The 12277-nt window shown below is 32.9% G+C and overlaps 2 protein-coding genes, 1 long non-coding RNA gene and 1 pseudogene across 3 annotated transcripts; 1 reads left to right on the top strand and 3 right to left on the bottom strand.

Annotated features, from left to right (window-relative positions):
- Positions 1-664: 664 nt before the first annotated feature.
- Positions 665-2249, bottom strand: LOC105639988 (cytochrome P450 81Q32 pseudogene; annotated as a pseudogene).
- Positions 2250-6984: 4735 nt separating this feature from the next.
- On the bottom strand, positions 6985-8595 carry LOC105639782 (ecgonone synthase). The gene is made up of 2 exons (XM_012223934.4): positions 7699-8595; positions 6985-7618 (listed from the first exon to the last, which is right to left on the bottom strand). The coding sequence occupies exons 1-2, from the start codon at positions 8593-8595 to the stop codon at positions 7013-7015; spliced, it is 1503 nt and encodes a 500-aa protein (XP_012079324.1). The 3' UTR covers positions 6985-7012.
- LOC149497898 (uncharacterized) lies at positions 8205-9949 on the top strand. Its single transcript, XR_016320111.1, has 2 exons — positions 8205-8568; positions 9464-9949. It is a non-coding gene; the product is annotated as an uncharacterized LOC149497898 (long non-coding RNA).
- LOC105639785 (cytochrome P450 81Q32) lies at positions 9294-11757 on the bottom strand. The gene is made up of 2 exons (XM_012223937.4): positions 10820-11757; positions 9294-10073 (listed from the first exon to the last, which is right to left on the bottom strand). The coding sequence occupies exons 1-2, from the start codon at positions 11717-11719 to the stop codon at positions 9456-9458; spliced, it is 1518 nt and encodes a 505-aa protein (XP_012079327.3). The 5' UTR covers positions 11720-11757; the 3' UTR covers positions 9294-9455.
- Positions 11758-12277: the final 520 nt, after the last annotated feature.

Raw genomic sequence — 12277 nt, 5'->3', positions numbered from 1 at the left:
TATTTTTTATTTTTTTTCTTTATGTTTATATAATTTGATTGGATATATATTTTTAAAATAAATTTTCAAATAGAATATGCATAATTAAATATTTCAAAAATTTTAAATTTAACTTTTAAAATTTATTTTTAAATAAAATAAACATGTGTATGAGTGATGAAGAGTTGAAAATTTTAATTTTAAGAATATATATAATATTTTATTATTATATCTATATATATTGAAACATGTGATATTATAGAACAATTATAAAGAATTTTAAATAAATGATATATATATATATATATATATATATATATATATATATATATATATATATATATATATATATATATACACGTGCTGTTATTTTATTAATTAATCGTTATATTCACTTTAACTCTTCATCGTATATATATATATATATTGAACTGAAATGTATATATATATACGTACTGCTATTTTATTAATTAATCGTTATATTTACTTTAACCATCAATATTGAGATAGTATTATATTAAAGCTTATCTCTTGTTATCATCTTATTAATAAAGCTTAATTTTCCTTTAAAAAAAAAAAACTTGTGATAAAAAGACTAACATTGACTTTAGATTTTTAGCAATGGGACTCCGCAAACGTAAAATGGAACTAACGTGACGGACGACACATACAATACGAGTCTTATTTATGGCCACAACTTACTAAGGTCAAGCATGCTGAGTTCTTTATGGATGACATCACGTGCTTTGCATATGGCCACCAGTGGCTTACACTTTGACACGGTGAATCCTATCGCTTCACTCATGTCAATCTCCTCACCTTCCATTCTTTTCCATTCAAAGCATTGGATCATTGACCCTAAAGCAAAGGCCGTAGCCCTATTTGCAAGCCCCATTCCAAGGCAGGCCCTCCTGCCAAGTCCGAATGGCAGGAACTTGTCTTGTAAGCCTCATCTTTATCTCCTTCAAATCTCTCAGGCTAAAATGTCGATGCATCATCCCATAATTTAGGGGTTCTGTGTAAAGCCCATGCATTAACAGCAAGAACTGTATTTTTTGGCACATAATATCCTCCAACTCTGCAGTCTTCGTTCGACATGTATGGAAGAAGCAGTGGACCTGTTGGGTATAATCGAAGACATTCTGATATAATATTTTGCAGATAGGGTAAATTGGAAATATCAGATTCTTCTATCAATCTTTCTTGACCAATTTTACTATCCAACTCTTTTTTAGCTTTCTCTAGCATTTGTTGGTTGTTGAGCAACTTAGACATCGTCCATTCCATTGTAGTAATTGACGATTCTGTGCCAGCTGATATAATATCCTGCACATGTTATTAAAAAGTTAAATATAGATAAAACAATTTTATTATAAAATATGTTTACTATTAATATTTCAGTACCGACCATTATAAGTGCCTTGATGATTTCATCAGTATAATATTCCAGCTCCAATTGTCGCAAAGAAAGCAGATGGCCGATCACTGAGTCATTGCTGCCTTTTTTATCATTTTTCTGTTCATCAATAAGTTGTTGCATCAACTCATAACTTGTCTTAGCAAGTTGTTTCACTTTCTTTAAATTCCCTTTAGCATCAACCCATTGTAAAATTGGCAAGAAAAATCCTGAATATGAAACCTCTGTATACCTAAAAATCTCATTTACCAATACCTTACTTTCACAATACCTCTTTCCTGTAATCATTCGCATCATTATATTAAACACTAGCTCTGAAAGTAAAGGTTTAATCTCTACTTTATCAGAACCATCGTTACAAACTTTGTAAATATTTTTAAGGAAAATTCTTATCTCTTCTCTTCGAATGCCTATAAACCCATTAAGGCGATTCGTTGAGAAATTTCAAGAGTACCTATGCGACGTAGCTGACGCCAATGTTCGCCGTACGGCGATGTTATGAGGGTGTTTAAGTTTTGATCGTAGATTACGTTCTTCCCTATGGTTAGAAAAGGGCGATTGGCAAAGATGATGTCTTTTTTGGTGAAGCATTCTTAGACAAATGATGGTGATGAGACGACGATCATAAAGCGTGAACCGCATTGGAGAGAGAAGATTGAACCGTATGTTTTAGAAAGATTGTCTAGTGTTCGATGAAGAGGTTGCTTGAGAAGATAGAGATGACCTATAACCGGTAGAGCAGGTGACTTGGAGGGAGTTTCGTGTTATGTGATGTTGTATATGACCAAAGCTTCAAACTTAGCAGAAGAAAAATGAAGGATAAAGAGCAAACTAATAACATCGTATTTTCCATGCTAAAAGTCTTGCAAGTTTCTATTACTGATTTTTCTAGTATATATAGGTTTAAGTGCGGATGTAAATGAGCCGCGCTTCACCTACCAAGTTTAAAATTCAGCTTCATAGAATTTAATTCAGTTTGAAATTTAACCGGTCTAAAAATTTTAAAATTGTGTAAAAATTTTAGAATTGTGTTCTGTTTACCTAATAATGTGATATATATATATATATAAAAGCTCGATAAGACACAACGAGCTTCTGAAATGAACATCATTAAGTTCAAGCTCGAATTCAAGCCGAACTTTTTCGAGCCGGCTTGACTCATTTACACCCCACTTTACTATTCTGGTTTGTAAGTAGGGTTATTTTTTGAAAAATTATAATTTTGTCCCTAGAGTTTGCTATTAATTATTAGTTTGTTTTTATATTTTAAAAAATACACTACAATCTCTTTGATTACACAATGGAATTTCTTTACTTAATTCATGCTCGGTAATAACTTTTTAAGTCAAAACACTAAATGCTACTTTTTTGTATACTGTTCGGTAACATAACGTTTGGATTAGTTTTTAGAGGTTAAAGTAGTGTTTTGTAAAAAGTTTTAGCGTTTCATGAAAAGCTACTCCAACAATTAACTACTAAACGCTACTCAAACAACTAACGGCTACTAAAACAGTTAATTTTGCCGAATAGCCCCTAGCATGAAGTGCATTACTAATTAAAATAGGAGTTTTATAACTTGTGAGTAACCAAATTAGACCTCAAACTTAAGAACCAGAGAATCCAATATCATCCTCGGAAGTTTTTTGTGTTTGCTTCTGATCTGATTAAAGCAAGAAGAAGAAAAGCCCAATACGGAAATTTTAATATTTTGTCTCAATTGTGAATTATAAGTAATTGAATTGCAATTAATGCTTGCAATCCAAAGAATCTAAGTTGGATTTGATTTTTGGACAGTAGAGTGAGGTTGGACAAAAATTGTCGAACTTTCGTGGCATTTTAGGTGCTATAAAAGGCAAATTCAGTTTGAAGATGGTCCATGTCTGAAAATTTTAGCGTTCATTTAATGGACAGTTTTTTCCATTCTTGAATTGTTTCTATTTCTTTTTAAAGAGAGAGCGACTTTCATTAATTCAATAGAAATTACCAACACAACGACGAAAAAGATTATCCGAAAATTGAAAACAAGCATGAAGAATAGATGTTCTAGCTAATAAGTGAACATCCATATTTGTTTTTCTTCTAAACCACTTGACCTTAATATTAAGCCTGAAATCTAAAATATATTCTTAGAATCCCGTGAATCTGAATTCAGAATTATCTAAAGAAAAAGAACTAGGAGCATTGATAAGTTTTTGACAGATCCCAAAAAACACACCCCTTGAAAGGTAAATAATTTCTTTCATAGAGTAAACAAGTCCTGAGCGCGATTGATTCCACGACAGCAGGATCACTGTTGCCTTCTTGGAAACCTGAAATGGCTCGTTGGAAGTTTCATTCACTGTCCTCTGTCGCGAACCCATAGCCAATCATGTCCGAAGCAGCAAATAATGCACCATAGACAAACAACAGCCACTCATAATTTGAATTAAAAATAGACAGTCATGCGTGAGAATGATGCATGATGGTAGACGTGGAACTAGATGAAACAGTTGCTACATAGATCCAAATGCCTCCACTCATTAGTGTATCTCGAAGTTGCAACGAAGACTGTGGGTCCTGAATATATATGGCACAACCTAAGAGGGGGTGAATTGGGTTTTCTAAAAAACTGAAATAAATTTTAGAAATTCTAAACAAGAATTAGAATTCTAAGTGCAGCGGAAAAACACGCAGAACTTTGTGAGAGTAGAATATGGATTAGAATTTCCTCACAATATTCTATTTTTAGATATAGAAAGTCTGTGCAAAGTGCAGCTATTGATTAGAACAGCTTCACACTGACTTGTACAATATCAGAGCTTCTTTATGAAGGAAAGTTATTGAACTCAGAACTTCCTCATAAAGTTTGCAAGACCATATAACACTATGTGAAAGATAGTTATTAGAACTTCTTCACAGAGTCTTAATCAAATGTTAAAGTAACTTTATGATGAAGAGTTATCAGGATTAGAACATCCTCATAAAGTTTAGAAAACAAAATAGAAACCCAAACAGTGAATAATACTGGAAATAGAACAATAGTTAGAACATTGTATATTCACTATATTAGAATACCAGAGTTCTAACGTTTAGAATAGATGAAACTTATTGTCGTTTTAGAACATCTGAATATTAACAATTTCAGCGTTTCAAAAAAAAAATTAAATAAGAGTGTGAAAGAGACAGTATCAACCAAACTTCAGAAATAAAAAGATCAACACCGAGAGTTATAGTGGTTCGGCACTAACTCGCCTACATCAACTCTCCAAGACGCATCTTGAGATCCTCCACTAAGTTATCTCTTTTAAAGGGTAAGAGACAAACCAACAGTACAAGGCAAATAGATCAACAACCTAGATCTACCCTTTTGTCCCACTAGATTTTCCAAAGGTTCTAGTTAACCTCAACCCTTTCTGTTTTTGGTAGAGTACAGAAAACTCAATTCAAGACATTGCTATCCCACACATGGAGAAGGTCGCTTGATAACCTCTATCTCAATAGCTTCTAACCTAAGCTATTACACTCAAAAGTTTAACAAAATAAAGAGCCTGTCTACTGTAGAATACAGATTCTAAATAGACAGAAAAAAATGCCTATATAAGCACAGGAAAAACAGTTTTATCAGATTAGAAGGTCGATTAGAACACAGAACTGTTTTTCAAAATGTAACTGTAAAAATTCTTTTCTTCCTTAAATATGAAAACGTTAAGGTATAGAGATGAAAAGAAAAATGGGGGTAGAGTAAGTTTTGAGAGAAAAAGATTCGTTCAATGAGAGAGAGTGCTCTTAAAACAATTACTCTTACTCACCAAAAGGGCGTGAGTGTTCCTTTATATATAGGAAACAAGGAAGCTGTCACTTTTGGAAAGAGATTGAAAACAGAATATCTTCTTTCCTTATTTTAGAAGATGTGAGAATCTTTGTTACCAAAAATTATTTCATCCTTTTTGGTAAGAGAATAAAACCCGATTTTTACTTTCCTTTAGAAAAGATTTTTGACAGCATCTATTTTGGAAAGAATTTATTTGCGGAAAGATGCACTTTCCAAAACCGAAAGAGATTTCCCTTTCATTTTAAGGTAAGCGAATAACTTTGAAACACCTTAGATCTTTCAAAATATATTTCCGAAAGAGTAAATGATTTTATTACCAAAAACATTAGAGAAGAAAATCTCTTTAGTTTTTAGGAAAAATAAATCTTTTCGATTTAAAAGAATATTTTCGAAAAAATAAAATAAAAGAATTTATTTTGAAAAAATCTAATTTCCGAAAATACTTTTGAGAGAGAAAAAAATTTTTGTGCTCATATGTAACCTTTCTCTCTATCCTACAAAGTTTCCTAAATGCCTAGATTACTAGGATCTTCGAAATCTTCACTCTCAATGTAGACTTGCCTTGTATAATTTCTTTCCAAAGAAATTCTGCATAAAATAAAATTAGCACAAATAATATAATTTAAATTTATTTGTTTTGTAATAATCATCAAAATCCAAAATAAGTATTTTGACCCTTGAGCCAACAAAGACATCAGCAGAAGAGCACCATTTTTGTTCCCACAGTAGCTGGTTTCTAGTTGGCCAAAGCTTCCAGGCCAGAATCGCTAGAAACTCAGTATCGGCTTTTTCTTTATGATTTAATACCTGTTCCGGGTTATTTTTAAGAACCGAATTGGATTTGAACCAAAATCTTACTGGAACCAAGAGGGATCACATAATAGCCGGACTTGACGGTGTAAATTCCCTTCGTATTAAAGTTCCACATGAGAGAATTCCTCCTGTCGAAAAAACTAAGAGGGATCCCAATGATAACTCTTATACCTCTAAATTTAAGATCTGAAGTTTAAGCCATAAATTTTCAAAATTTTGAAATTAGTACAAAGTTTATAAACCTTAATGTACTAAACCATTTTAAGTAAATTCAACTTATTTGATACTTCAAGTGGTGAAATTTAACTTTATTTATCTTTTATTCCTCAAATAACAAAAAAAACTTTATTTATCTCTTAAACCACCAATAAGCTTCTTTTTTTTTTTTAATTTTTATTAATGAAGCAATTAAATTTTAGATTTTTTTTTTTTTTTAAATTTTTTATAGAAAGGTCCAATGAGTCAAGATAGTGTAATGAGCTATATAATAAGAAGCATTTTTCTTTTTAGAGTATCAAAATGGTAAAAATTCTTGAAATCACCGGGACTCGAACTCTCCACATAAATAAGAAAATCTACCAACTATATTGACAATTAAATTTTAATTTTATTTACCATTTAAAAAAACCAACAATTTCATTTTTGAATCAAACGAAAAAATGTAACATTTTCTATTTTAAATATATCCCAATTTTGCAAAGACAGTTAATGCTATTTCAAAATTTAAACATAAGGACAAAGTTTAGTTATTTAACCAAATAGATTGATACTAAATATCAAAGGCCTGTTTGTTTAGCTATTTATGATACCTGGTAACTAATAGCTATCGATTGATCTCTTTCCTTGAATTGGTATTTTGAATTTGCTTTTAGGTTGGTTATTGAAAATGTTCTAAAAAGGATTTTTTTTTTTTTTCTTATTTTGTGTCATTTGCACTTTAAAATACATAACAGTAACAGTTTTTGCTGGGATTGGCAGTCATTATTTTTATTTCACACTATCTTGTTTAGGATTGGGCGTGCTCTGCACATGGCTTCTAATGGCTTAGCCTTAGGCATAATAAGTCCTCTGCCTTCTACCATGTCAACTTCTTCTTCAGTGGTCCTTTTCCACTCAAAGCATTGAATCAATAACCCCAAAGTTAAACCCATCAGACGATGGGCTAATCCATCTCCTGGACAAGATCTTCTTCCCAATCCAAATGGCATGAGTTTAAAGTTCTCTTCTTCTCCATTGCCAAATCTCTCTGGTTTATAACTTGATGGATCATCCCATTGTGTAGGATCTCTGTGTATAGCCCATGCATTTACCAATAGTATAGTGCCACGCGGCACGTCGTATCCTCCAATGGTGGAATCATCCGATGACATGTGAGGAACTAAAAGCGGAGCTGCAGGGTATAGCCTAAGCGTCTCCAAGATAATCTTTTGAAGGTATGGTAATTTTGATAGATCAGACTCATCTATTAAGCAATCTTGCCCAATTTGATTGTCTATTTCATCTCTAGCCCGCCTTAGTTTGCTTGGATGATTGAGTAGATTAGACATTGCCCATTCTAATGTTACTGAAGATGTATCAGTTCCTGCAAACAGAATGTTCTGTACAATGGACATTGAAAATATAAATTAAAAGGTTGCAGAGAAGAGAAAGAAACAGAGGAGAGAAACAGAGCACCAACCAGCACAAGCCCTTTGATAATCTCATCAGTGTAATACCCAGGCTCCGATTCTTGCAAAGAAAGAAGATGATCAACCATCGTATTGATACTCTCTAAATGATCCTTCTTACTTCTATGTTCATCAATCAAATCTTGCAAGAATTTATCAATTTGTTTTCCAAGTCTCTTCACCTTCTTCTCAAACCTACCACCATCAATCCAATTCAGAAATGGCAAAAAATCTATTGGATTCGATGCCCCTGCATAAGAAATTATTTCACACATCATCTCTCTAAATTGTCTCGCCTCTTCTTCATCGCTCACATCTTCTCCATAATATCTCTTGCCGGCAATCATTCTCACCATTACATTAAACGTTAGCTCTTTAAACATCGATTTCAATTCTACTTCAGCAAAATTTTGAACCGACCCATGAGATAGCTTTACAATTAGTCTTTGTATTTCATCTTTCCTTACGCTTAGAAACTTGTTTAATCGATGCGTTGAGAAGATGTCAATGGTCGCAATACGGCGGAGGTTTCGCCAGTGGCTGCCGTAAGAGGATTGAGCCATGGTGGTGTTATTATAAGCTATGTGCTTGCCTATTAGAAATTCTGGACGGTTGGCTAAAACGATATCATTTTTGGTGAAGCATTCTTCCACAGCTGATGATGATGAGACTACGATTACAAGGCGAAGACCAAACCGGAGAGAAATGATTGGACCGTATTTTTGAGCGAGACTGTGGAGAGTCCGGTGCATGGGCGGTTTTAGGAGATGGAGGTGGCCGATGATCGGAAGGGAAAGTGGACCAGGGGGCAGGTTTTTCAGGCATATCCTCGATCGGTGAAGTCTAAAAGCAAAGATGAGAATGATAGCAGAAAGAAACAAGTAAGTGACTGTGTCTTCCATTTCCATGCTTAATTATCCTTGCTTTCTTTGCTTTGTTTGATCCTTTCTGGGTTGAAGCATATATCAAGGATGGTGAAATTATAATTAAATAGGGCGACGGAAATTTCTATCTACACCCTCGACATTTTCAGTTTTCCATGTGCAAAGAATTGATTAAAACTTTAACAAAAATAAAATAAATATATAACCATGCTAAACTAAAAACAAAAATGATTAAGCTCGTAAAAACTGCTTGTTAACAATTCTAGACTCTGACTTGAAAAAAACTCCTCGTTGGGCAATTTTAACGAGTTAATTGATTTTGAGTCTAAAAAGAGGTAATTTTTCTTTACTTTGAATTAGAGTTTTATTTTCAAATTTAGAATCTAGCTCGAGCATGAGTGTTTTTCTGTTGAGTCAAGCCCCAACTTGATAGTACTTGACTTAATTTAACTAATTTACAATTCTAAAATATTACAACTCTAAAATATGAATATAAGTTTATATTAAACTTTTGATCTCATAGTCACAAAGATGGTCCTTTGAATTCAAACTCTTTTTTTTTTTTTTTTTTACATATTGGGTTTAGGAGTTTCAGGAAGGGAGATTCAAATTTGAATCGATTGTCAAATTATATATAAAGTTACCGCATTAGATTATGCAACTCAAGCATATTTTACTATTAAAATTGCCTTATATGAAATTCACTATAAAAAGTAAAGTAGTTGAACAACTCAAACATTGAAAGTAAAAATTTAAAAACCAAAATTTTCCACGGTTTATTTTGTATATTTAATTAGACTATAACTATATTTTGAGCTTATAAACTTAACAACAATATAGCATTATTCAACTAAAATTTACTGATTTTTCTTTGTTGCCTTACATCAAACAGGCTGAGACAATGTCTGTTTCATAATCGGGCGTGCCTTGCACATGGCCTCGAGTGGTTCAGCTATAGGCATAGTAAGCCCTCTGCCTTCTACCATGTCTACCTCTTCCTCAGTTACCCTTTTCCACTCAAAGCATTGAATCAGTGTCCCCAAAGCTAAACCCACCACACGATTGGCTAGTCCTGCTCCCGGACAAGACCTTCTCCCTAATCCAAATGGCATTAGCTTAAAACTCTCTCCTTCTCCATTATCAAATCTCTCTGGTTTAAAACTTAATGGATCATCCCATAACGTAGGATCTCTATGTATAGCCCATGCATTGACCAACAGCATGGTGCCACGCGGCACGTTGTACCCTCCAATTGTGCAATCATCTGAGGACATGTGAGGAGCTAAAAGAGGAGCTGCTGGGTACAGTCGAAGAGATTCAGATATGATGTTTTTAAGGTATGGTAATTTGGAAAAATCAGACTCATCCAATAAGCAATCTTCCCCAATTTGAGTTTCTATTTCATCTCTTGCCTTGTTTAGTATGCTTGGATGGTTGAGTAGATTAGACATCGCCCATTCTAATGTCACTGCTGATGTGTCAGTTCCTGCAAAAATCATGTTCTGCATGACAATAGAACAAAAATAAATCAAAAAAATGAGTGTGAGAAACATGTATGAATATAATTTTCACACTGTAAATACTTTAGTTTTATCATATTGTAATTAAATAGGTAGGAGTAAACTGTACGTTTGTAAAATGAGTGTGAAAAACATGTATAAAGCAAGTATTATAAATAATAATAAAAAAAAGCTTCAATATATATATATTTATATTTATATATATTGCCTTTTAAGAAAGACTTCCGTTCTCTTGCTGTCTTTTTACCTATTATTAAGTCAATGGTAATTGTTCGTAAATTGAGTGGAGCAGCTAGACCCTACTCCGTTAAAATTCTTCTAGAAGACCAAGACTGTTCTTAGTCAATCATAATGTCGTTATCTTATGGAATTTGGAACACAATTCATTTCATTAATTTCCATTAGACTTTAAGAGAAAAGATTGAAATTCAGATGGGAAATTTCAATCTGCACGCGTTGATGATATTTATAACTAAAAAAAAAAAAACTACATCTGAAAATTTTCTTTTATTTTCGAAAAATCACTATAATGTTTCTAATTTTTTTACTTTAAATCCATCATCCTATCCTTCCGTCTAAATAATAAGTTGCTCATTTGAATATAATTTAAAGATTTAAGTATATTTTACTGTAAAAGAATTATATTTCTATTGAAGAACTGAAAAATAAATGTTTTTGAAATAATTTTACAAGCACGAAAACAAAATGTAGAGACAGAGAGCACTAACCAACAGAAGGCCTTTGATAATTTCATCAGTATAATACTCAGGTTCTGATTCTTGAGAAGTAAGAAGATGATCAATCATCGTGTTCATACTCTCTAAATTCTTCTTCTTACTCCTATGTTCATCAATTAAATCTTGCAAGAACTTATCAACCTCTTTTCCAAGTCTTATCACTTTCTTCTCAAATTTACCACCATCAATCCAATTAAGAACTGGCAGAAAATCTCCCGGATTTGATACACCTCCGGTAGACATTATCTCACCAATTATCTTCCTAAATCGTTTTCCTTCTTCCTTATCAGTAACATCTTCTCCATAATATCTCTTCCCTGCAATCATTCTCATTATTACATTAAAAGTTAGCTCTTTGAACTTTGATTTCAGTTCTACTTTAGCATAATCTTGAATCGACTCATGAGACAGCTTTACGGCTAGTCGTTTGATTTCTTCTTTTCGAATGCTTAGAAACGCGTTTAGACGATGCGTTGAAAAAATCTCGATAGTTCCAATACGCCGGAGGTTGCGCCAATGGTCACCGTAAGGCGACTGCCCAATAGTGGAGTTGTTATAAGATATATGCTTCCCTATTAGAAAAAAATTTGGACGATTGGCCAAAACGATATCATTTTTGGTGAAGCATTCTTCGACGGCGGATGTTGATGAGACTACAACTACCGGGCGGCTACCGAACCTGAGGAATATGATTGGGCCGTATTTTTTAGATAGATGGTGGAGAGTACGGTGCATAGGAGCCGGTGGTTTTAGGAGACGGAGGTGGCCGATTATTGGAAGAGAAGGTGGACTTGGAGGGAGGTTTTTGTGGGATATTTTTGACTGGTAAAATTTAAAAGCAAAAATGAGGAAGACAAGGGAGAGGAAGCAGTAATGGAGTGAGTCTTCCATGCTTAATGGTTTCTTGCTTTGCTCGAATGGGTTCAGGTTTGTATTTATTTGCAGTCATAAGTCTGTAAAGCAGTCAACTCAAGAACGGTTGAAGAAGTTGGAGTAACTGGAAAGTCTACCCCTACGACGTCGTGATGAGTAATATGGACCTTCTGGATTGTATTGAACGATATAGTCCATAAGCTGAGGACAAAATTGACGTCATCTTTGGCAAAGACGGACTTGTTACTTGTGGAGGAGAGGGGGATAAATAAGTTATTTAAAAGAAATATTTTCTAGAAATTAACAAATAAATTAAAAGAATTATATATAATCAATTGTGGTTTTTATTTTTAGTTTTTACTTGTAATATTATTAAAATTCCTTATTGAAACATAGGTTGAAAAAATAAAAATAAACAAAATTTTAATATTTTTAAATCTGAAAACATGATGTTCTCTTTAAAATATTAAAAATTAAAAATAAACATTATTAAAAAATAAAAAAATAACTACAAAAATAAATATGCAATTATGGAGTGAAATATCTCGAATTTTTATTTTCAAAACTTTGGGATTT

This window comes from Jatropha curcas, chromosome 3 (genome assembly GCF_041381405.1).
Source record: "Jatropha curcas cultivar XTBG-Jc1 chromosome 3, XTBG_Jcur_1.0, whole genome shotgun sequence".
Lineage (NCBI taxonomy): Eukaryota > Viridiplantae > Streptophyta > Magnoliopsida > Malpighiales > Euphorbiaceae > Jatropha > Jatropha curcas.
Note: the sequence above shows the minus strand (reverse complement) of the source record. Positions and strands in the feature narration are given on the sequence as shown.

Excerpts from the sequence above, each read along its gene's own strand:
- LOC105639782 (XM_012223934.4), bottom strand. The coding sequence starts at position 8,595 with ATGGAAATGGAAGACACAGTCACTTACTTGTTTCTTTCTGCTATCATT. Across the intron at positions 7,619-7,698 it reads TTATCAAAGGGCTTGTGCTG|AACATTCTGTTTGCAGGAAC; the intron begins GTTGGTGCTCTG and ends TCCATTGTACAG.
- LOC105639785 (XM_012223937.4), bottom strand. The coding sequence starts at position 11,719 with ATGGAAGACTCACTCCATTACTGCTTCCTCTCCCTTGTCTTCCTCATT. Across the intron at positions 10,074-10,819 it reads TTATCAAAGGCCTTCTGTTG|AACATGATTTTTGCAGGAAC; the intron begins GTTAGTGCTCTC and ends ATTGTCATGCAG.